The following is a 26,507-nucleotide window of genomic DNA, read 5'->3' as shown; positions in this document are numbered from 1 at the left end:
AACGCCCTGGGAAAAGTGGAAAGTTTCTACCTCGCGTTATACGCTTGAATTATGCGGATTAAATTGCGGAAGTCGAAACAATATTGTGGCTTTTAATTAAAAATGCAGAAAGAGAAAAAAAAGTTGAGGCGCTGGGAGGGTGTGTATAGAATTTAAAGGAAAAAAAAAAAAAAAAAAATAGGTTTCGTGAGAGTTAAAATTAACTTAAATACAAAATTTTCCCTGTGGCGAGGAAATTATTTTTAAAATATATATATATAGAGGAAATTGTTTCGTAACGCAATACTTAAACGGACATTTATTAGCCTATGTCTCTTTCACATTCACAAACAAACTTGATAATTATACAAAAATACACTCAAAATTTTTAGTCACGATGATCCTCGAACTCATCGGAACATAAGTCACGAAACAATATTGCTCTGCACTGATGAAAAAAAAAAAAAAAAAAGAAAAAGGAAAAAAAAGAACACGTGATCCTCTTTCATGCAAAAGGACCGCCACCGGTGGAAGGGTGGTAAACGAGTTATCGGGAGTGAAAGATAATTAGAGGACCGGTGGCGGATGGCGTTAAAAAATTAATTATTCCCTGCCATATACATATAACGTGTGCTATGTATCTCGAAAAAGCACAGGAAGTGTCGACTCTATAGCTGATGGCCGCCGTTAGACCTCGGGGACCAGCGTCAAGTACCAAAGGACTAATTACCGTTCTTGCGGTTGTGGGAAGTATAGTTTCCGGTTTATTCGCGCGAGACCTCTCCTAGAGAAGAAGAAGTTGCGTTCCTCTGTTCGTGTAAACTACAATTACTCGCAAACTGTGCTCGCAAAAAACAAAAAAAAAAAAAAAAAAAACAAAAAAAGGAGAAGAGGAAAAAAAGGGGAAAAAGTTTGGCCGCAAATCACATTGGTCGTAGGCAGGCCGAATCTCTCTGTGCTTGCAGCGGCCTCGTTCGAGCCGCACCCTTGTGTACTTGAATTTACTACGCCATTCACGTTCGCGTCTACATAAATTGTTATGTCGAAACGTGCACGTGCGCGCTCTGCCTTGTGTATATGTGTATGCGTGCGTGCGCGCGTGTGCGTGTGCGTACACCACGTGCTTGTACGTGAGAGTACGCGCCGTGACTTTCGTGCGGAGGATACTTCCGACGCGCTTTTCTTCGCCGTCACCGCGAAACAGCGGCACGGAGGAGCATGATTCACGTTCGATTCATGTCGGTCGTTACGCTCAAGTAACATCTGCGAATGAATCTTCGCTTTCGACAGTCTATGGCGTTGATTTTGAGAGCAGGAGGATGAAAAATGCTTAGAAACTTAGCCTTTGGGTAATAGTCGTTCTATTATTCAGTTTGTTTAGTTTGTTTTGCATTACTTGGAAGTTAATTTTCGTGTAGCTGTGCACGATTCTATTTAACGCTAGTACTACCGACGACCAAAAATTTCCATCAGATTTCCTCAAAGTGAAAGAAAACAGAAAGTCTTTATGATACAATACAAGGGCGCACAAGCTTTTATTTATGTATTTTACCAAAAATCATTCGAGTCTCTAAAAATACACTGTTTCGTATCTGCAAAATATTCATTTTGGTAGTTCCACTTTCGATCACCGATTGGAGTAATTTGAGTGTACAAGAAGAATAATCGTGCAATTGTGAAATTAACAAGAGCATGAAATAATAATCGAAAGATATGCTTTTAATTTTGAATTTAGAACACGCAAAGCTGAAATACCTGACGCATAATTAAAGTAAAATCTCCGCGATACTAAAGTAATAAAATCGAGCATCGTTAGGTGCATTTGTTGTCATCAGCCCTGTCAATTCGAGGAACATTTTCATCTTGTTAGGAGAGAAGTCGCATTACCAATAAACCAAGTGGACCACCACGAGGGGCGCTCCGTATCAGGTTAAACTCTCACGAAACAAGTTCTCCAGCGTAAAGTAGCGTGCTCTGTAGCAGCTAGTCTCGCGTTCCCTCCCGAAACTCAACTGGAACCACTGCTACTCTACCAAAAATCGATCTGCATACATACACGTACACCTAGTTCCCCGTGTAAGCGTGGATTCAATGTGCCTCAGAACACGGGGTTGCGCAAGATTGCGCAATAGAGAGATTCGGCAAATCGACAGAGAGACGGAGGGCGTAGAATTTTGAACATTTAGCCTTGAAGCTTCGTTCAAAAGAAGTTTGTTTGTTTGTTTATTTCGTTCTGGTTTTTCGAATCGTGGCACTTTTGACAGGAATCTTGCCATAAATTGAACGAAAGAGAGCCATAGCTGCAAGGATCCAATAAACAATTCGACAGTTTTCTCAGGCATTTAAATATTTTCCACTACTTATAATTCTGTTATATCTATTTTCAAATTTACGAGCAAACGATTAAAACACGAAAGCTGAAATTCGATGAGTCAACGTGCTGTAGAAATCTACCACGTCGTGTAGTGCTTGAAAGACTTTTGTTGATCAGTTTATATACATTCATTTCCAAACCGTACGAATAAAAAATATATATATATATAAATATATGAAAACTGAAATTTAGCAAGAAATCGAAAAACTGACAGGAGCAGAAAGTCTGCGGGTCCCGACAGCGGCTTTATTTTTAATTTCCCTTGCTTCTGGCTGGCTGCAAGGGCGTAGAAAGAGGGACGAAGGGCCGCGGAGCAGGGAGAGGGATAGGAGAACAGGTTTTCTGGTCGGGCAAGGTACGAGAAGGGGAGCCTCGCCACGATTCGTGACTACCTGACGACGTGGAGCTTGGCCCCTTTTATGGCTGGAAAATGGTGAACAGGTGCTCGTAAAAATCTGACGCCTCCGACTTTCCTTGCCCCTTCACCCTTCTTGTTTGCGCGTCGTACAAATTACAGGATCGAGAACCGCAGGGTCCCTTAATCATCCAACGCGTAGTCGATCGTCGAAAATTTGTTTCTTAACGATCTACGCGGCATCTCCTCGGCGTCTCGTTTGAGAAAAAGAAATTCCGGATTCGTTCACGAGTGTTCGAGGGACTCACAAGTGGCTGTGATCCCGCGGAAGATGAATTTGGGATTAGGTTTCATAATTCAGGGATGACATTGAAATGGGAAACGTCAGAAATTAAAAAAGTTTTTGTCGAGATTTCTGACATTTATCATTTTTAGAGATTTTTTGGTCAATTGCTGTTTCTCAGAAACCTAACCTTTAGAAATGAACTGTTGAGTTTTTTTTTTCTACAAAAAATTAATGAATTAACTGGTATAACATCTATTGTAATTCTAACACGTTCTAGTATAATAGTTTATACGTTCCAACGTATTTTATATAGTTTGTATATTTTATAATTTACAAAAAGTGTATTTATGAATGAAAAGGTAATGTTCCCTATAAAATATTTCTAGCATCGAATTAAAAGTCCTGTTCAAGCGCAAAAGTACAGAGTACATTTGCGCTCGATAATACTGTTTACTACTTTCATTTAAAGAAAAGATACGGTCGGTCTATATCGTCGTACAAGCTATGAAATTAATTGAAACGCGTGTATTAGAAGTATATAATACACACTGTTATCTGACAGTGTTGTCGCTACTTCGAAGTCTCTGAGAGGGCAATTTTCGCAATTACGCTTAAGCACCTATTTCTTCGAATTGAAACGATTAATATTTGATAGCTCTCCTGCACGCTTTTTTCACAAATCGTTTACCAATCGTAACGGAAGAAGGAACAGACGCAAGAGAGTGTTGACATTGAAAAGAACGCTCGAGTTTATGAGACTAGTAGAGAAAGAGTTAAAGAAACGCCGCAAGAAAAGCTGCAACGAAGTTACCGAAGTTGAACTCTTTTCGAAACTCTCGAGGAAAGTTTAGCTTCTAACGTCTTGAAAATTACAGAATCAACCCTGACTTCGGTTTGTCCCGCCAAAGTCACTTAAACTTTTGTAAGAAATGAATATTTTGTGGAACGCTATTTCCTCGATTAATTCTTTCGGTGCTTAGGCATAGAAAAATACTGATAAACGAAGTCACAAATTTTTTAGAAATAAAATAATAATCAGACTGAAGCATTGACTATTTAAGTTGACTATTTAAGATACGTTAATATCGGCAATTTAGCTGAGATTGTATATATGTACAATAAATTAAGATAAACACGAAAAAAGAAAAGATTCTTAAATGGAATTTATTCCAGTGGAATTTCATTTTCACTGACTTGAAATTTATATTTTCCTGAATGCTCTACTCTAATCATTTGATCATTTTGTAACACATCCCATAAATATCCACAGTTTATTAATCACATCAAAACGTATTGTCTCTTAACGCGCTATTTCTCGAACTGTCGGATCATTTTCCACGATTTTCTCCACATTTCCAGCAGCTTCTCACAGTTCGTAGATGGTTCAAAGCCAAAAAAAAAAAAAAAAAAAAAAAAAAAAAGAAACGAAAACCAAGAAAGAGAAAGGAAAGAAAAGGAAGCTTCAGAAAAACTCGTCGTTTGCTCGTATCGGGAGTCAGTAGTTGCGTACGTCGCACATCGGCCATCGCTTTCGATCATTATAATTCACCGGCATAATCGGTAACGGCGTTAATCATCCCGACAAACAGACGCCAACCGATTGACAGTTTATTGACGGTTATTATCGCGTGAACTTAACGAGGCCGACGGTAAGACGTGTGTTTCCACGTAGAGGAAAGGCAACAACCACTTCGTTTCGTACGTGCAGCTTTTTCGGACACGCGACGTCCGTCGTTTTCTCTCCAGCTGGATGTTCTCTCGCTCGAGTTTCAGGTCGTCGCACCGGGCTCATTATCCTGTCCCCCGGGCATTGTGATTTGTCTCGTAATTTTGAATAATTCCAACGACGAAAAGACACCCGGCAAGGTGTTTCCTTTGGGATGGTTACGTTTGCACCGATTACTCTTTTTTTATCCGAAGACTCGATTGTACGTATGGTGATCGTTTGAACGAAAGACCAATGAATTTTCGCAAAGTTGATTCCTTGAGGAAATTCGTACGATACTGGTATTTTGGATATTAATTGGATTGATCGTTTTCATTTCAGAGCTTACGTTTGAATCGAATTGGCAATTGGAAACAAATTTTCCTTTACAGCGTTGGGAATGTAACGGGACAGTAGAAGGTCGCATAAATCTTCAAATAATCGTAGTTACTATTAATTTGAAGTTGGATCCACTCAATAGAGCCATTTGGCGCAGCTAAAATATCTTTAACAATTAAGAAGAAACTAGATTAACTATGAATCATGTAACTTTTTAAAGGAATCGCAAACTAATCTAGAAATGAATATACTTTATAATATTATATATATATATATATATTAATTTAATATATTTAATAAAACATAAATATATAATAATATTTATTTATAATATTATATAAAATGTATAAAAATTTAATTTTTTTATAATAAGGACAAGAAATTAAAATATATAATTATATATATATTATATTTAATTTCTTGTCCTTATTATAAAAAAAATTAAATTTTTATATATTTTATATAATGTTATAAATAAATATTATTATATATTTATTTTTTATTAAATATATTAAATTAATATATATATATATCATTATATATTATATATAATATATTATATTACATACAAGTACAGGTATCAAAATATTTCAATTGTCCTTCCGTATTTTCTTTACATCGATGATTCCTTCTTGGAACTTATCACAGCCTCCAGTGATCCGCAAAACTTTTAATATGCGCGTAATTTGACGTTTCGCAAAACCACTTAATATAAATTACCTCGGGGAGGAATTTTTTGACAAAGTGTGTACACAACCTATCGTTAATACCCAACTTCAACAAAGTTCTTGGGTTCCTTTGGGAATGATGGGTTTTCGTAATTTTTTTGTATTTTTTTTTTTTTCGCGTGCTCGTACTTGGAAATCTGTGTATCAAACGAGACTGTGCTAGCATGTGTATATATCTAAGAGAGTATATTATACTTGCCGACCTGTTGCTACCCCTTCTCCGCTTTCCAGCGCTTCTCAACCCTCCATCCCTTCGGTGACTCAACCCCTAGGAAATAGCGAAGTTCTCGCTCTCATTGAAATCGTTCTATATCTCATCCCGACCTTTGTCTGTCACATTTCTTTTCCTGTTTCTTTATTTGCAGGAGGATACATTGATCCGTATGCCTACGGGTGCTTCGCCATCTACGACGTGTTTTTTGGCACCTTTTTTTGGCATCTGCTTCTGTATTCTCCTTTTCCTTCCATTTTCGCGGAAATGAAGAACGAATGATGAAAGAGAGACGGGTGCTTGGATTTTTAATTTCCCTAATTTCGGTTCGACTCTTACTTTCGATTTATTTATTATTATTTCTTTTGAATATCTACGAACGTAAAATAATGATTATTCCTTAGATTCGTAAAGATAATGTAGCACGTATCCTGAGCATGAATTTTATTTCTGTGAAAATGTTCATTTTATTTAAAATTTTTACGCGCCCGACGCCTATATTTTATTTTCTCTATCCTTCTTCTACGTTTAAGACAAGCTCTCTTGTAATATATTTTCAAATATCAACGTAATCCTGAAAATTCTACAATTCTTATAACTTTCAGCATTGTCATTTCTAAAAATTCGTCGTATAAAAATATATATATCAGCGTGATAGTTTGAAATGAATTTTAACGAATGGTTTCTGCTCGTTTTGTTTTTCAGCCTCGGGAGGGGGAGGTTCGATGTTGGTCCCTCCCGTGGCCCAAAGTGGGACTGGGGATCGTCCCGTGGGCGACACGGGTGCCCGGGCCCAACAAACGTCCGGCCCTGCCGCGGCAGCAACCCTATGGCCCTTAGCACCAGCACAGTCCAATCAGGTTCCGAATCAGCAGTCTCAGGGTATTCCACCCCTGGCCGCCACTCCCGCGCCGGCTCACAATCAAGGTACACCACTTATCCTATATCAAGTGCAACAATTATTCTTGACATTTTTATCCAAATAATTGGAACGATCTTCGAAAACGCCACTTTATAGAACGATAATTATTGGATCTAGCGGGAATTCGTAATTTAGAACTTTTCGTGGATGAATTTATTAGAAAGAAAACGATAGCGTTGTGAACGATATCATTTTAGAATAAATATTTTTGTACGTTACTTCATAAAATTAACGTAGTATTAAATTATATTGAATTTCTTTAGCTTCTTGAAAAAAGGTCATTTCATACGGTGAGGCCTCTACTTTTACGTCATTGATGCAGTTAAAAATTGAAATTATCTGATTTAAAACGGATCCTAAGTAATATAAACTTTTTTTTTTTTTGGATAATTTTAGCAAAAATGACAGAGTATCTGGAAAGTTCATTTAACAAAGTGCACGTCTACCTTCGCGTACATAATCTTATCTATGAAATTAAATCTAGCATTATCTTATTATTGTCCATTGTGATATAAATATCAGTATTTTAACAAATGATTTGACGTAATTGACAAACAAGCATTGATAAATGAGCGTGTCCCAGCTAAAAAGTGCTAGATTTCTTTATTTCTTTAGAGTTTATCTTTATATAGAGTATATATATTTACAAATGTCCATCTTATCATTCAGAGAGATACTTTCAACAATCGATCAATGTATCTCGAATATTAGATGTTTGCTGAGTATGAATCACTAGAAATATTTCATTACATATCGTTTGTCATTTATAATTAAATTCTTGAGCATTCTGAATCTTATATCCATGATATCGTTATATTCTATATAACATTACGAAATAATTGGCAATATTAAAGATTATTCTGGTAAATAACCAAAATTGCGAAAATCGTCATTATTTTACGAGCTATGAATTTGTTAAAATCGAAAATCCTGAAACATTCACGTAATAAATTTCAAGCGTCAGCCACGCGGAGAAATCACGGAAAGCTTATTACACAAAGTACAATTCATAATCCCAAAGTCGATATTAATACAAAATGTCCGATTTGATGCATCGCAAATTTTTTAATCCGTAAAACTCATTAAAATTTCATATTTGCGTGCGATTCACATTAATACATAATTCGTACACTCGTGAATGAAAAAAAAAAAAAAAAAAAAAGAAGAAGAAACATAATTTCCCATGAATAAGAGATATACAAATTTATTTAAATCATTTCTGTTTGAAGTATTTCAATGTTATTTTCCGGTTTGAATTTTATGCCCCAATGCGAGAATTTATGCTGGATCATTAATTAAAGATTAATGGCAATTTCACATTGATTTTCTTTCGAAATTGTTTCACAGATATTTTAATCTTGAATTATTTGCATCATTTGATATAATGGTCCAAAAGTAGAATATATATAAAGTATCCTTTGTATAATTTCTCTTGTAATTAATATATTACTATTTAATATGAAGTTAATCTTTTTGAAAAAGAATATAATTATAATATTAATTAACTGTATAGTCAAAACCTTTTTAATTTCGTTTTCTTAATTTAAATGCTATAATTATAAAGTTACAAAAGCTATTATAGCTGTAGCTTTAGTTACTTCAGTTATGGTTACAAATATTTTCACTAGCCGAAACCTAGGACAGTGGAAGAGCGTTTAGATTAGGATTCTGAAAGGTTTCTCAGTTCAATTCCAAGTTTCGACAAGTATATTATTATTTTTTTACTGTACTTCTCGAATAAACAAAGTACTATAAAATTTTAACTTCGAGAAATTGTGTATTCGGAAAATACAAGTCTTTATATACCATATATTAAGATCACTATTAGAACAATCTAACCTAACAATTATTGGAATGTAGCTATTAGGATAACCTAACCTAATAGTTATAATTCGTACTCCGAATTCATCACCTTTATTATAACTGTTAAATTTCACCTACAGAAATAAAACTTGCACTTTTAAAATTGCAAATATATTTTATTGTTTTTCAAATTTTATTTTTTAAAGTTCAATTTATATAGCAAGGACTTGCGTAAGCCGAAATAGCTCAGTGGTAGAGCATTTAGACTTGTACTCTGAAAGGGTCCCTTGGTTCGATTCCAGGTTTCGGCAAGGATTATTATTTTTTTTACTGTACTTCCGAACACATAAGACGACAGATTTGCAATATAAAATTTTAATTTCAGGAAATTTCTGTATTACTCCCTGTGTATAGTAAATCTTCGCCGCTATTAGAATTTTAGCATGATATCGATATTAACTCCTGATGGACCTCTACCATATTAGATTTATAGGTACATAACTTTCAAGTTCATGAATTACTTAAACTAAAATTTCATATTTCTCAGAATACCCAAATTTCATCTTACTGTAGGAATAAACTCGCTTGACATATAAAAAAAATGTTCTATATCCTACCAATTTGATTTTCTCAATTTGAATAGGAAATCTTTTTTTGAGGTTACGGAAATTGATACACAAGGAAGTAGTTTAATAGCTGAACATTTAGATCGAAAATCTAAAAGACTTTTGGTTTCATTCTAGATCTTGGCAAATGAAATATTATTTATTTTATTTTTCATTATTTGATTTCATCAATGAGGTTCGTGTAGAAATTATATATATAAGGTAAGATCTACAAGGAGCCGAAATAGCTCAGTTGGGAGAGCGTTAGACTGAAGATCTAAATGTCCCCGGTTCAATCCCGGGTTTCGGCAAAGTTTTTTTTTTTCTAAATTTTTTTTTTTTACATTTAGCACGAGAAATTGTATAAATATTTTTATTCACATTTTAATTTAGCGACTATATATTTTTTTTATTTTATTCAAATTAACTCCACTCTTTGTTTTTCAATTTTATTACACAAGTTCACGATTAATGTCCTTAAGAAACATATAACTTGCATTCACAATTACGATTGTATTGTTCCATGTTATTACAACTAAGAATTTATTATTACAATTTATTGCTTGTGATTAAACAATGTGCAATTTACAACGTACAATACATTATTACAATTTCAACTTGGTATCGAAATTCACGATTCGCAGGACTGTTGAAGAACAACTCTCGATACAAACGTGAATGTAATAATACATACATTTTTACCATGAAACATCCTTGCTAAACCATCTTCAAAAAAAGATATTCTTAAAAAAGATATTCTTGTTAAACCAACTCTAAACAACTTCGTTAAGCCATATTCCCATTTCACGTTACGAATCCACTCCACTTAACCGTACCTCTACTATGCTTTCTTCAATTCCACTCATCCGGCCGGTTGAAATTCTGCTTAACCCCTCTCGATCGAATTTGCAAACTCGCAGTTCTCCCTAAAGTGACAATTAGCAGCGGAGAAACTCGATTGTTGTTTCCGAACGGTGTCTATTATCAGCGACGTTGGTTAAACCGTTAAAAAGTAATTCTCCCCGGCTCATCCAGTCGAGATGCACGATTGTCGTGCAACGACCAACGATCCACGATGTAGAAAAAAATAAAAAAAAAAAAAAAAGTAAATTCTCCGTCTGAATGGTGTTACAGGTGTGAGTCGTTACGGGCTGTACTCGTTATTCCCTGGAGGTGGCGGGGGCAGTTACGTCGCGGCCACTCCCGCCACCCCCGGGCCACCCACACCTGCACGAGCTTATCACGCGACAACACACAAGGGTAAGTTCACAACGATTTCTACTTTATTTCACCACCTCTCTACTCTGTCTTTCTCTCTCTTCTCGCTTTTTCTTCTTCTTCCTCATCGTCTCTCTCATTTGCAAGTCAAGTCTCCGCGTCTGTCGTTCTTCCTCTCGCGACTCATCTCCTTACCGACTTGTTACGCGAGATTTATTTTTAGCTCGTAGTAACCCTTTCGATACACGATAGTCGATATGTCAGTGTCGTCGTCGATCGGGAAAAGAGCGTAAATAGAGCTCGCGCGGTAATATTTCAATGAGGAAGTGTTCTATCACTTTTGTTTAAATTTAGCCGACGAGAAACTTGCGGAAATTGTGGAAAGAATCGTGCTTGCAAGAGGAAGTAACGTAATCTGAGATTTTGACGTGCAAATTGGAAGGATATTGGTATTGGGAATTTTTAAGTTCTTTTTTTTTTTTTTGAATTCGAACTGTAACTGCGATCACGAGCAACGAATATTATATTGTTGGCGTATTGTTATAATGTGTCTGATACGACAGGCAGAGGTAATGCCAGCAATTTAGAATTCTGACATGAATTATTTCGAACGGTATACACTGAAAATTCTCTAAATTTCAGCAAATACGATTCTCATGATTTTTAGCATTTAGATATTTTCGTTTATCAATGAGATTTTTATTATACTGCTATCATATATTATTATAGATGCAGTTGTACCTCTATCAGTTAATCGTCTCTAATGCCATAATATTGGTACTAATGTTAGTTTCAAAATATTCCGGATATAATATGATCAATAATAATGCCCTGAAATTTCCATTAAACTATATGCACGGATGATATTATATTACACTACACGTTCTAAACTGAATACATTATTCTAATGATACATAATACCAAACGATTACATAAAATATTCAAATGCACACTCCTGCTCGTTGAGCCACTTTTTACTTTTTAACATGCGATACTCAACATATAGATAGATAACAGAAATTTTTAAATTTCACGCGTATGAATGCACTAACAACAAACTAGTTTATCTAATTTTGTAGTACTCGTGCCAAGGTTTTTGGTAACTGAGATTTTATATATATATAAGAAATTTTAAAATATATAATATTATAAATATATAATAAAGAAATTTTAAATTATATAATATACAATATATATAATATTATAAATATATAATAAAGAAATTTTAAAATATATAATATATAATATATATAATATCATAAATATATAATAAAGAAATTTTAAATTTTAAAATATATAATATATATAATATAAATATATAATAAAGAAATTTTAAATTATATAATATATAATATATATAATATCATAAATATATAATAAAGAAATTTTAAAATATATAATATATAATAAAGTAATTTAAAAATATATAATATTATAAATATATAAGAAATTAAGTGAAAATAATATTTAGTGCTGATTTATTGTGGTGTCTCGTCGACCAAAGGATTCCCGGAATTTCTGTAACTCACTGCTGTTTTGTTACGTCCTTTTTTTTCCCCCCTCCCTTAATTTCTCCCTTTCCAAGAACGGATTTTCACGGTTCCCGGAACACACTTGTGTTGTTATCGTTCGGCACGATAATACGTGTCGTATGTACGTATGCGTGTCTAGCTACCTGTGAATAATCGCGTGGCGTAAACTATCGTCGCGAAAATTCGGATATTTACGTATTGCATCGGTTTAAATCGTCGAACACTTTCGTTCGTTGTACGCGATCAGTCGACTCTACGCCTCTGTTGTGATTGGATCTGGACGATCTGTACTCTTGTGTTTTCGTGTATGGTGTTGGGCGAGCTGTGCTTCCGGTCGACGTGACGCTCTCTCTCCTTGAACATCTACGCACGTTTCGCGATCTGGCGTACGTATTCTCCTAACTTTACTTCGATTTATTTCGCACATTTTCTCGCAGTTGCGTTCCAAAATTGTAATATATTTGTTGTAGAGAAAGGGGCAATATATTATTGTTTTTTAGACACTCTGGTGTATCATGGCTAGAAAAAGTATTGGCACATCGTCGTGTCTTTATTAAATTTTACATTCTAATTCTTAGTTTTTAATAAATTTTACATTCTTTGTATCAAATGTTTGCAATTTTGTATATCCACTACTAAACATTAATGTTGTTAATGTTTAGTAGTAGATAATAAGTTCGTTCGCATTATTGTATATAATATAATACGTGTATTTCTGTGTTTTTTGAATTATACAATTATGACTATTATTATGTGGAAAATATCTTCCTTGTATTGAAACGATTAACACTCCAATGTGAACAGTACAGTAAGTGTTTCAATAAACTTAAATCGTTCGTAAATCACAAATGCAATATTTTCAGTTTCATATTATACCTGAAATATTTAACGTATTTCGTTTCTTCTCCAATTTACAATTATAAGCAATATTTATCCTTCGTTAGATTTTCTTTTAAGATTCCCAAAAATACTAAGAAGCGAACGAATTTATTGCCTAACATTTAGTATATTAACAACAATAGAATAATAGTATGTTAAATCATAATATAATATTGAATAGATTTACTCTATCGTGATATATACTATATTATAGAAATGATTATAATTTCGAATAATTTTAATTTTAAACATCGATCAGGAAATTTCACATTTCTCGTCGAACGATTTATGTGAAACTACTGTTCCCGCCATATTTGCGCAATATTCATATATTGAACACGTGAATATTTCTCTCTCTTGCGATATTTTCTTTGACCGGCTTCTGTTTTCGACAGCCTTTCCAACTTTAAGAATTTCCATTTGTTTCTGTCGTTTACGTCACTTCCACGCAAATTGTCGGTCGCTCGCATTTACATGCTTTTACCCACAAAATTTTATATAACAACGAAAGAAGAACACGTGCAAAGTAGTTTCATTAGATATTTTAGCCGTTTTGCTGGAAAATAAAATCAGAGAAAACACTTCGATTACTCTTACACAACATTTATTAATAAAAATGGAAATATTCTTTTATTAGAATATTAGAATATTTCGCAACAATAGAATATTCTTAATCTTACTTCTCAATTTTTTTTTTTTAACAACAGAGTATTATTAATCTCATTTTTCAATAATTGATTTTATTTTCCAATAAAACGGTCAGAGTTTCTTAATTTCTACGCAACAAAGATACTTTCTAGCTTCGTTTCCTAAAGGACAATCGTTGCTCAAGTAACAGGATATTTGTTCAAATATCAGAACGAATTTAAATAACGAAGTTTCAGATTCTGACCCGAAACGTTTCTTTCGTATTACAAAACACGGTGCCTGCACTATGTATATACGATTCTCAAGATAACATAAAAGTAATTCTCACGAGCAACTGATCGATAACGTAAAGCATGCCAGATCCACGCGACATGTGTAGCCGAAATTTATTGCGCGATGCATGGAACACGGGGCCGTTTGAAGACGCCGCGGGAAAACCGATAATTATCAAGCGAATGCGGGCGCGCGTTCGATATCGCGGCGAGGAACGAAGAACTCGATGGTTTCCGGGGGAAATAAATTCGAGACGCGAGGGCAGCTGTGTTCCGGTTTCGCTGGCACAGCCCAGGGCCTCGATACGTCGATGCTCGAAGCAAGGAAGCAAGCTCTAAGAGAGAGAGTCTTCAAACCACGTGCGTGGCAATAATTTGTCGGCGGAGAGATGCGATCTAAATGAAATAATACGCCCGGGCATTAATGATTGTCGGGCACGGGCCGCGCATCACCTGCTGCAGCTGCTTACGAATAATGGGAAATTTCGTCGAGGAAATTAAGCCTGACCCGAGGGAAACGCGCTCTCTCGATTGTGCGAAATTCGCCTGGTCATTTGCTTTGGTTTTTATGTCTCTAAAATATGTTTTTTTTTTTTTTTCTTTGGCGGAATAATTGCTTTTTCACTTTAGATCATCTATCGTACAAAGAAAAATATAAAATTAATGTTTGTCATTTGTTTTTTCATTCTATTATGTCATTATGTTACTATTCTGTTATTTTAATAGTATAGTAACAATCGAAAACTCGTTAGTATGTGTTTAAGAAGCACGGATATTCTTGTGAAAAATAATATTATTTCTTGCTTGGGGAAATAATTGTAGCATATAATTATGAATTACAATGATTTACGTATGTAGAATGTTTTGACATTGATCTAATAGACATTTTTTTAATTTATATTAATATAATTTTGTTAACCAATCAAAGTTTTTTTTTTCAAAGGAATTTTATTGGTAAAAATTGAAATCAATCTCACTATATTGTATCTTGTAATTATAATTAGAAACATCTATATATATATTTTTATAATTGTTTCAAACTTGGTCAATACGATCGCGATAATTTATAACTTTTGATTATAACGTTAATGAGGTTTAAAAGCATTTCTATAATCGCTTGAATATTTTATTTTACTATCTACCAACATTTCAACATAAGTGGAAGTTAAATATATGATAAAATATTCGACGTAAAGAATGCAAAAAATAGAATAAAAAACCAAGTTACAAATTAAACAAATTGTTCTTTAGAGTATGTATGGATGGTTGCGTTTGCACATTTTATACCACGCGGTTCATGCTGCAGCATTTATTTTTCAATACCACAGCTGGAATTTACGGTACAGTAATCGATATAGGTTCACGTAACAATTGAAGGATTAAAGTACGATTTTTTTTTTTCTACAGAAAACAATTAGCTCGACGTGAAAGTTTTAGGATTAAAACGAGTATTCGAAACGTTTGACATGAAAAAACTGTTCCACGTATTTCAGTTAGCTTGATAAATTTTCCTCGTTAATCTATTAAATTCATAAACAATGTGACTTGTCACATTTACGTCTCGGTGTAATTAATTTATTAAATCAATATAATTTTGTTACGGACATAAATTGTCGTGCAAGAAAGGATCACGCGAAGAAACATCGATACGAAACATAATTTCGAAAGTGCTTGTTCTCGCGCGGTGCTGGTAAAATTAATTAAATTTCGGTAAATGAGGTTAGTTACATTTAAATAAAACGCGCTGGAATCTCGTTTGCATCCATATTGCCTTTCGTTTTTATTTTGAAGTACGAAGAAGCTGCAAAGGATTCCATTTTTGCGGGGCGAGGCAATTAGTATGCGAAAAAGGACGGGCAAGTGCATCTAGATTGTCTGAAACAGACAGCATATTTATTAAACTTGACCAACAAACAAGCAAGAAAATAATTTTTCTATCGTCCCTTGCCGAAGAACATAGGAATATCAAATTCATTTTAATTTTTCATGTTTCGACGTTCTTCCCTCCTGCAGGTGTGTGTTTCGTTTAAAATTTATTTTATTTTCACGTTCGGCTGTCGCGTTTGATGTTTGTTTTTCATTAATTTTCCAATTATACATTGAAAGGGTAAACTTTTGTAATTAAAATTTTTTTATGAAAAACTAACGTATCGCTCTGTAACAGTAAGAACAAGTGACTGTCATATTTTCAAAATTTTTCGAGAATTCCCGCGAGATTTCGAACTTTCAACTTGAGAGCGTAAAGTCTAGATAATAAAATCGAGAAATTCATGACGAGTGGAATTGATTACCAGAATTTTGTACAATTAATAATCGAATTGATATTAATCCTTAACAACGCAGAATACAATACAATTTACTCTTAACAAAGATGATTCGACGGGACAGTTATTTTGACTAAAATAATCTAAAATCCAAATGACACTTACCTTCTCGATCTTGCCGTTGTCCAAAGACCAACTTAAACAAAAAAGAGAAGAAAGATCACCCGTTCCGAACACATTCCAAATCGCCTAATTAATATCAATCGAATTGATATTAATCTTTAACAGAATACAATACAATTTACTCTTAACAAAGATGATTCGACGGGACAGTTATTTTGACTAAAATAATCTAAAATCCAAATGACACGTACCTTCTCGATCTTGCTGTCTTGTCCAAAGACCAACTTAAACAAAAAAGAGAAGAAAGATCACTCGTTCCAAACACATTCCAAATCGCCTAATTAATATCAATCGAATTGATATTAATCCTTAACAACGCAGAATACAATACAATTTGCTCTTAACAAAGATGATTCGACGGGACAGTTATTTTGACTAAAATAATCTAAAATCCAAATGACACGTACCTTCTCGATCTTGCTGTCTTGTCCAAAGACCAACTTAAACAAAAAAGAGAAGAAAGATCACTTGTTCCGAACACGTTCCAAATCGCCTAATTAAAATTACAACTAATTAGATCGGGGAGGAAGGAATAGTCGTGGCGGCGGTCGAAAAATCGTGCACGTACCCGGGGGGAGCTATACTAGCTTACCTGGCGGAGTCGCGTTTCGTGGTGGGGGCCCCTCGCAGCATTTTTTCTCACCTCGAAACCTGCCCCCGGTCGTCGTCGTCGGCCGGACTGGCCTTTCACGGCCCCCCCCCCCTCCTTGCTCGCACAATGGCGCAATTATGCAATTAAAGCGGGTGAATGAGGGTGAGGGCCCCCCTCCGTTGGCCGAGGGGACGAAAAATTCTCGGCCAAATAGAATTCCGTCGCAACGCGCGCGTTCTCTCGGTGGTGTCAGAGCGAGAAGGATCGCGAACTTCACGCGAGAATAGCGCGAGAAAGAAAAGAACGATGAGAAAGAGAGAAGAGGGTGGAAGGTGGCGAGGGTGGCGAGCCTCGTCTTTCTACTTTCTACCTCCTTCGCTCGCCCCCTAACGACCTCATTGTCCGAGGTGTAATCCAAAACGCCGTTCGCGAGGACCGTGTGTCCGCGCGAGCAGGAGAAAAAGGAGGGGGGAGGGGGGGGGGAGGAAAGAGAATAAAGACGAGAGATTTCGGAGGTGAGAAAGAGTAGTAGAGAGACGTGTGTGGTTGATGGGAGGGGCGAGAAAGAGAGGAGAAGAGCGAAGGGATGAGTTAGATACGGCATACGTGTCGGTAGAAATTCCGCTGCAATGTTGCAGCGTCGATCCTTCCTTGAGGTGTCAAATCAAAACACTGATCGAACCGAATGTACCATGAATTTACACGTATGAGATATTCGATTTCTTTTTTTTCCAAATTAAGGGGACAGGACAGTTTGACGGGCCTAAAAATCACGAATACTTTGGACGTTTTGCGGTTTATTTGAACACGTTATGAACTATAGAAAGCAACATTAAGAAAGAAAAAAAAAGGAGGGTCCTTTAACTTTTTTAACATCCTTTTATCCGTTTATGCCCCGAAATAAGTCGTTTTAAAGGCTAGGACCTTTTGTATCTTATTTCTAAGATTTTTTGAAAATTTCAAACTGTTCTGACCCCTTGAACCTAAGTTAACCACGTTCTTAATTTTATAATTACGAGTAGATTTGAGTCAGAAAGTTAGGACAGTGTAATAAATTAAAGTTGTATTTGTCTTTATATTTAACAATATATGTAAACTTTTTGTTCGAATATTGTTCAAATGTCAAACGAATAATAAAACGGTACAGTTCTTTTCTTTGTCAATCGTTTTACATTTGAGAGGATTATAATTAAAACAGGTACATTTTGTACAATTGACACATTACACAACTCGGATAACGTTAATGAAATTACAAAGAAGAAACAAATCAAATTTTTCTGACATTTTTTATTTTTTTTTGACGTCACAGACAATTCGAGACTGTTACACTGAGCCTCTCCTCGTATCTGACAATATATTTCTCCACTCGCACACAGCGGTGAAACACTGTTTTTCTACTTTCTTGTAATTTTCTGCAACTTTCAAATGTTGAAACGGCGAAACGCTTGTAGAAAATCCCACTTTTAACGCCGTGTTTAAAATCGAATCTCGAGCCGGCGCGTCGCGAGATTTCAATTATCCCCGTCCGCGATGCAAATCCACGCGATCAAGCTGACCCGCCTCGCGCGGCGCGAAGCCACGTTTTCCGCGTGGATCGCTCGAATCCCAGATGGATACGCGAATTTAGTCGAGGGTGCATGGTGCACTGGGACAGGATGTTTGGTCGGTTGGTTATGGTTGGTTACCGATTGTTTGCAATGGGTTTGCGCGAGACTACGGTTGCACACAGCGGGATCGCGTGTTCCGATCGATTGTCAATAACTGTCAATTATTTTATATCAACACCGTCTCAAATAAAACTCCGTGTCACGTGTTAAAACGTTTCATTTATAATTTGTTACACCGGAGATCGAAGAACTTGAGGAACTTTTTTTTTTCGAGTAGGTTCTGTTTGATACTCGTAGGACATTTTCTCGAAAAATATTATTTCACCGATGAGAACAGGGTGAGCAAGTGCGTTTCAGACGGAATGAAACTCGCGAAATATGCGAGTCAAAATTTTTTTGGTTCTGTTAAAAAAGTTTTCAATGTCTGTAGTTTCAAATACTGACACTGAATACTATTAAATGAATAGTACTTGAATGCAAAGATAGAGTTTTAATTGAATATTTTATGGAACTTCTATGCAGAGTCTGAAATATCTGTTCCATGGGAACGCTGTTCAAAAGTGTTAACATCTTTTCTATGAAAATTCTACAGAAACAGATATTTTTTTATAGGAAATATACAATTTCGAACAGAATTTTTTTAAAAATCTGCTTCTTGTTTAATATCATTCACGTGAAGATTTGTAGAGAGTTGTACGATTTTTTGGTTGTAATAATTGATATTTTCGAGTCTGAAATTTTTTTCTTAATTTGATTTTGCGATATTTTTAGTAATTGGGAAAGTTCAATGGTGATTGAAAAATTATTTAAACAATCATACTTTAAATAGATTGTTCAAATTGCAAGTCTTACATATATATATATATATACTATGTACTTCCAATAATTCAACACTTTTAATCGTAATATTCATAACATGTACAAATTAACTATGACAAATCCAGTTAAAAGTATGTGCTTCCATTCTCTAATTGAATTCTGAAATACCACAAAGGAATTCTCCACCATATTTATTTGATTATTTATTTGAAATAACCACGAGTCACTTTTTCACTCACTCTCTTATCAGTTTCTCTTTTATCAATTCGCTTGTCACAATCATCAAATACACTTGAGACTCCAACGACATTCAACATTTGAAATACGTGTTTAATCATCCTCGTCTTTAATTATAAATTGCCTCGGATAATTTCTGCCGCGTTAGAAAAAAATTTGGCACATTTCTACAATTTCATCCGTCACGAAGTGTCATTTCTATTTACTTCACTTGCAATTTGAGAGTAGAGCCAGTGAAAAATCACTACTCGTTTTCCCGATCGTACGAAACACGGATAATCAAAGGTTCTGATTCCTATCTGTAGCTGTTCTAGTCTAGAGCAAAGTTGTTCATTAATAATTCCAGCGTCTCCTTTTCCTTTCATGCTGCGATTCGTCAGCAGAACGAACAGGTGAGTGCAATATTCAATAGTATCATCGCTCAGAATTGCTGGGTCGAGACCGTGTCTCTTTGACAGCTGACACGATGGAATTAATTATTGCGGGGAACACTATTGTCGCCTTACAGAATGTAGTATATCCAATTATCCTCGTTTCTCGCGCACGTTTATTAAGACGTTGGAATTTAGCAGGAATGTTATAAAAAATCTCGGTAGCTTCAATCGACATGTACGAAAAAAATGTTGATTTCAAATGAATTCTGAACAATTCTGGGGGCGTATGGCGTAAAGAAAAATAACAAAATAATATTCGTCCTGCGTTAGTTGCAGATTCATAAATTTATTCTAATAGGAACGCGGGATAATTTTCAAAGATCGGACACAGGAACGAGCATTTTCAAATAATTTCTTTCTTTCGTTTCTACTTGTTTCTTAGATGAGACTCGATCAAAAATTTATTACAAGAAACTCAATCCGTCGTCCTCTAACGGCTTGTCATGGCGAGGATAAGGGATGTTCTGTATAATTCATGTTACACAATCCTCGGTCTTATCAGTCAAACTTGGGATCATAGTATTCTGGTTCTAATTTATTTAAATGGCCTCGAGTTTTTGTTTATTTGAATACTTTCCTTATGGCAGTTAGAGACAAGCTGATATCACATATTTTTGCACACTGTTCTGTAAAATATACGCGGAGGAAACTACTTGCGGAAACTCCTTTTAAATTTTAAATTGTTACACTAAGAAGTTAAATTCTTGTCTCAACTTTTTATTCAGCTTGCACAGAGCACCAGTACAGATGATCAAAGTCATGTTAATTTCGCAAGAGAGTAAAGAATCATGTCCAAATTAATGGCCCCTGCCTCGGATGAAACTGAAAAGCTAGAAGGCTAAAGATCTTCGTCCAAATTAATAGTTGCTGCTTCGGAAGGAACCAAACAGTTCAAAAAAAAAAAAAAAGAGCAATTCGACTCGTTGGAATCCCACTCACGAACCAGCAGCCAATCGTCATCGGTGCGAAACGACTTTCGCAGATGGGGACAATTTGTTGTAAAGTGTCTCTCTGTCGTAGCTTTGGCAAGAAGACCGCTCGACGGTTAGGATAAAAAGCGAGCCGGTGCACTTGCTTTTCATCCTCTTTGCCTAGCTCCCTCTCCGTCACCGTGTGCTTCCCTTGTGCTCTCGCTCTGGGCGAGTGTCGCGCCCGATTTAAATGAATTTGCATAGATTTTCCATTTATCCGTCCGGCCCGGTCGTTTATTGCATATTTATCGAAAACGGCGAAGAAACTAATGCGATAAATTTCAATAAGCCCCATCGGGCAACGCGTCACACGCCGACTTTAATATTCATATACGCGTGCGCGCATTGGCAGCGGAGCAGCAGCAGAGGACGGATCGTTCGCGAAATCAGGAAACGCAGCGCAGCAAACCCGCCCCAAAGGCGAAACCGGCATCGGGACAAAGTCTGAGAGTGTTTTCGAAACGCGGAGGCGCGAATCACGCTTGTCCAGAGAGAGAGAGAGAGAGAGAGAGAGAGAGAGAGAGAGAGAGAGAGAGAGAGAGAGAGAGAGAGAGAACTCGATGCTTGATTTACGATCAGAGGCTCGTGTCAAGCTGTTAGACGTTTCTGTGCTGCGTTTCCTTTCGTACGTTTTTTTTTTTCCACTTCTCGCGAAACAAACCACGCCAAAGACTGTGACTCGATGGAATTTCATTGACCATTTCGTTCTGTTTCTCCTTTAAATTAACCTCGTGCGTTGGAATGACGTGCCACGCGCGTCGAGAACTTTTTGTCACATTCTCTCAGTTCGGTCACTCGTTATGGTCCGCAATCAGTTGCCAGCGCAACTGGGTTAATTTCTCGTGCTTCGGGGATGAAATGTTTACGTACGTAATATTCATGACATTTTCAAAATACAAATTTTCAAAAATATTGGTATTTCATAATGTTTGAGACGAGGTATAATGTTGTATCACGAACGAAGGGGTTGAACGACGAGGGATTGATTTATTGTGGTCGTATCATGAGATCTAAAAAGAAGATTTAATTTTCTTGTAGTTCGATCAATTGAGAATCATGTACACTTCGAGACCTGCTATGAAATTCAACGTAGTGAGAAAAAAAATGTCCAAATTATAATCCATTTTATAACATATACCACGTAAATAATTTTCCACCTGCTTTTTCAATTACATTTACAAAAATATAAGTTTCCAGAAGAATCCGCAGTGTATTAACAATCGACTACAGAAAAATCTCTAGTTTTTCGAACATACAAAAAAGAAAAAAAACACTTAATATTCGAAGAAAATATTTGCTAGTAGAACATTCTGTTTCGATAACGTGCCAAAACGTTCGAGCGCTGAAATATTTGAAAAATATTATTCGCATCTTTGAGTAGAAAATTTTCCTTCTGAATGCCAGAACTGCCTGCTTGCTGCGAGACAATCGTCGTTACTTTCACTTTGATCCACCGCCTTGAACCTTTATTTCCTTTCAAGAAGAAACATCCGACATACCAATTTTCCACGTAGAGGAAACGCCGGATGTATACCATAATCTCTGCGGAAACAACTTGCAATTTGTGTATGTACGTTCTACGTACAGTCGTACCCTACGGGCGAATAATTGACTGGGATCAAAGTGGCGATAGTGACTGAGAAAGGGGGTCGTTTCCGATTAGAGTGCCGGTGGTAGGAGCGGATCGATTAATCGTCGGATTCTGTAGTTTCAGAGAGCGTGTTTTCCGCGGCAGTTGGGGTCGGAGTGGGTGGCTACACCTGGGGCGCTCCCACGCCACCCCCTGGATCACCGTACAGCCCCGTGCCTGTGACGCAGCTCGAACTGCTGGCCAAGAATTTGGCTAGCTTGGCTCCTCCGGGTCAACAGGCGCTTAGCCTTCAAGGTGTCGGTGTGAACGTTGGCAGCCTGCATCACGCCCAACACACGCAGCACACGCAACACACGCAACACACCCTCAACCTGACTGGTCTTCATCATCTTCATCATGGTGAGTGTTTCATTCGGCCGAGAAGAAAGATCGAACGAGAACGAGTTAATAGGGCGAAACGTTTCTCTCTTTTCTCTTTCTAGAGTAATAACTAACTTGCAATTGGTAGAAATTTAATAAAATTTTTGGTTTGTATTACACTCTCTATTTTTTTTTTTTTTTTATTAAACTACAAGTATAATAGAACCTCGTTTATACGAACTCATAAATTGATTAATTCTCTTATCTATTATCGAATAAATTGTAATGAATATATTATTAAATGAATAAAAGTAGGATAACAAGCTTCTATTGTCCGAACAACTTTAACGTATTTGAATAAACGAGGTTCTACTACATTTATAATTTAACTAAAACACAGAGAAAAATTTTATTTACAATCGTTTGAATGTAGAGGATAAACACACCGAGTATCTTGCTTTAATTCATTCATTTAAAAAAAAAATCTTAAAAATATGTATCCAGTTAGACAAACGATGATTGGTCATCGTAAGACGTTCCTCTCGAAACGGAAAAAAAAAGTTTTTCTTCGAACATTTTTCCAAATAATGAACACTTATGGATATGATTTCGTGGCTGATTTAAAATGAGACACCCTGTATACTTAGGTGTTTACACGTTAGAGGTTAACAAATCTAGCAGAAATATTTCCTTTAAAGATTATGAATATTCATGTTGGTAATAGCGTTGTAATTGGTTATATAACAAGTGCATATTGGTTATTCAGTTAGTATGTATAATGACTGAAATGTAAAGGATTTTAATTATAGTCATTCATATAGAGTGTAGATACATAGGCAGAGGTTGATAACTGTAATTATTCGTGCCATTTTTTCGCAATGAATTAAAGAAGTCTCTTTTTTTTCTAATTTTTCTGAAGAGTTGTTTATTTTGAACAAAGTAAAAACTTGGCAAAACTTTAAAAATTGTTTGTGCAAAGGAAATCCACGACCTGTTATTTTTTCACCCGTCAATTCACCATGATTATAAATTAAATTAAGGCGCACCGTGACCCAGATACGTCGTGTTTGACATTAATGCGGCGCAAATTGTAAATTTGTTTGACACGAATGGCCGATCGATTCTGGATAAGTTGGCACTTCATAACGTTAATTACAATATCGCTCTGGATTTATATATTCTTTATTGATAACAGTGATTTACGATAATTTAAAAATAAATATCGAAAATATAACTAAAAGAATTCTACAAAACAAAGTCCTGTTGGCTTTGTGTACATACGTCGAATTAAAAATCTTAAGTTAATTTTCAACTCGTTAACCTTTGATACGTCGAGATCATATCCGTTTGTACAAAGTCACTCTTGTGTTTATTCAGTCGTGACAAGCAATTCGATTTTAATCTGAATTTCACTCGGTTCTTAAAATTAGAAGGTTGTCGAGGGTCAGTAATGTGCCGCGTACATTATTTATCTCGACCACTTTGCCATCGTTTATCATCGTTAATGTCTCGTAGAATAAGTAGAAAAACTTACTTTGCATTTTCGATTTTTGAAAAAAGAGTTTGCAGTTCATGTATCATGTATGTGAAGTATAAAATTTTTATTTTACAAAGAGCAAAGTTCTTCAAGAGTAGATGATCATAAAAAATTATTTCTTCCTTTCCATTATCGTTTCTTTCTCACTTTTATCCTTTATTATTATCCTCTTATCGATTTTAAAGTAACCAATTATCAAAAATTATTTATATTTCTTTTCTTTCTTACTCTGTATTATTCTTTATTTATCCTTTGTTCTTTTATTAATTTAAGTATTATATATTATATATTTAGACGACACAGAGAGTTCAGAGTTTAATTTATTTATATTAAATGATAGTACATGGCCAATTATCAAGAATTATTTCCTTTACTTTATTATTATTCTTTTATTAATTTGGTGACACAGACTTCAGTTCAGAGTCTAATTTGTTTATATATATATATATATATATATATATAGTTATCAATTTAAGAGTAGCTTAGATTTTTTCCACTATTATATCCTTTTTTTATCAATTTCAGAATAGCTAATTGTCAATAATTATTTCTTTTTCATTCCCGTCTTTCGCTATTATCCTCTTCTTAATTTAAATAGAACATGACACGAAATTCAGAGTTTAATTTATTTATACCAAACTATTTTCTTTCAGTTACTATATAATTCACTCCCTTACGAACTATTTTCCCCAGAAGCCTGCCCAATTATTCTTTCAAAAGCACAATTGGCATATCTGGGTTAATCGTCCAAATATAGGAGCGCGCACGACCGGATAAAAATGACAAAAATTATCCGTTTGACCGAATAGGCGAACCGATAGCAGATCTAAATGACGGAACAGCAAATGGAGAAACTGGTTTTGGTTCATCTAAATATGATCCGGCCGGAGATATCGAGGAAGTCGCGAAACTTTTCTCGTTTAACTTTATCGATCGTGTCACCCGTAATAAACCCAACGGAACGAAAAGTTACGCATTCAACAAGTTCGGAAAGAGTTTAATCGGCGCTCGATTGCCGACTAATTCGACGCGAATGCTGGAATAATCTTCGATCACCGCGCAAGTTGACACAGGGTTATTCAACGTTCGTTCTCTCTCTCTCTCTCTCTCTTTCTCTCGAGTACTTTTAAGGCTGTATTCATGCCGACGAATCGCTCTTGAAGTTCGACGTCGATTCGCCGGTTAAGCAGCTTACAATGTCGGAAAATAAGATGGTCGTGAGAAAGAGATTCCAAAGTTGTTCGGAATTTCCCATACATGTCCCCCAGTGTGTGTAATTGGAATTGTTTCATAAATCACTCGAGGCTTTGCTCCTTCGAGCCTTTGATCTCGATATCGATCTGTTCGTAACCGTCTCTGTGCAAATTGTTCTGCTTCATTTTTTTACGCTCTGCGTATTTTGCTATACAGCTTACGAAAGTAGTCGAACACCTGTAGAGAATTTGTGTTACATAATTCTCGAATATTTTGTCTCGGAAAGTTAATATACAGGATGTTTCGTAACTTGTGGGAGCTGATTGTACGCCTAAAAATAATGAAAAAAAGTCATATAAATATATGTCCTATCTGTCTTTGTTTCTGAGATATAATGAATTTTCTGTTTCAATTACTTTTACAAAAGATGCTCGAAATGACGAGCTTGCATTTGAAGACAAGCCTGCACGCGTCTTGTCATTGATCTCGTTACTCTCTCTATCATTCCTGGTGTTTCTCGAATTTGTCGGAAGCCTTGCTCTATTCTATTTCGTAGTATTTCAGCATTTTCAATCGACGTTGCGTGTACAATAAATTTTAAATGTCCCCACAAATGAAAATCTAATGGATTCAAATCCGGAGAACGAGCAGGCCATGCAATAGGACCTCCACGACCAATCCATTTATTTGCAAAGTGTTGATTGAAAAATTGCCTAGCCACTCGGCTAAAATGCGGCGGAGCTCCATCATGCATAAGCTGCATACGAAGTCTAATATCGACTGTAACTTCCTCTAATATTTCGTGTAAACGCGTGCTCAAAAAATCAACGTACTTTGTGCCTGTTAGTTTCCCATCAAGAAA

General features: G+C 35.6%; 1 protein-coding gene and 2 non-coding genes across 7 annotated transcripts in view; all 3 read left to right on the top strand.

Moving 5' to 3' along the window:
- Positions 1-26,507, top strand: part of LOC122532016 — a 182,731-nt gene that overhangs the window by 87,567 nt on the left and 68,657 nt on the right. For 2 of the 5 annotated variants that reach the window (XM_043660419.1, XM_043660416.1), the window contains exons 2-5: positions 6,683-6,904; positions 10,442-10,567; positions 19,942-19,950; positions 22,672-22,953. In XM_043660419.1, coding sequence (XP_043516354.1) covers positions 6,703-6,904; positions 10,442-10,567; positions 19,942-19,950; positions 22,672-22,953 — 619 coding nt within the window. In that variant the 5' untranslated portion in view covers positions 6,683-6,702. The remainder of the gene's footprint in view (positions 1-6,682; positions 6,905-10,441; positions 10,568-19,941; positions 19,951-22,671; positions 22,954-26,507) is intronic. The other 3 variants (XM_043660420.1, XM_043660418.1, XM_043660421.1) reach the window with 2 other exon arrangements.
- Positions 8,938-9,013, top strand: Trnat-ugu. The gene has a single exon. It is a non-coding gene; the product is annotated as a tRNA-Thr (tRNA).
- Trnaf-gaa lies at positions 9,546-9,618 on the top strand. Its single transcript has one exon. It is a non-coding gene; the product is annotated as a tRNA-Phe (tRNA).

The sequence above is a fragment of the Frieseomelitta varia genome, unplaced genomic scaffold (assembly GCF_011392965.1).
Source record: "Frieseomelitta varia isolate USP_RPSP 00005682 unplaced genomic scaffold, Fvar_1.2 scaffold_430, whole genome shotgun sequence".
In the NCBI taxonomy this organism is placed as follows: domain Eukaryota; kingdom Metazoa; phylum Arthropoda; class Insecta; order Hymenoptera; family Apidae; genus Frieseomelitta; species Frieseomelitta varia.
Note: the sequence above shows the minus strand (reverse complement) of the source record. Positions and strands in the feature narration are given on the sequence as shown.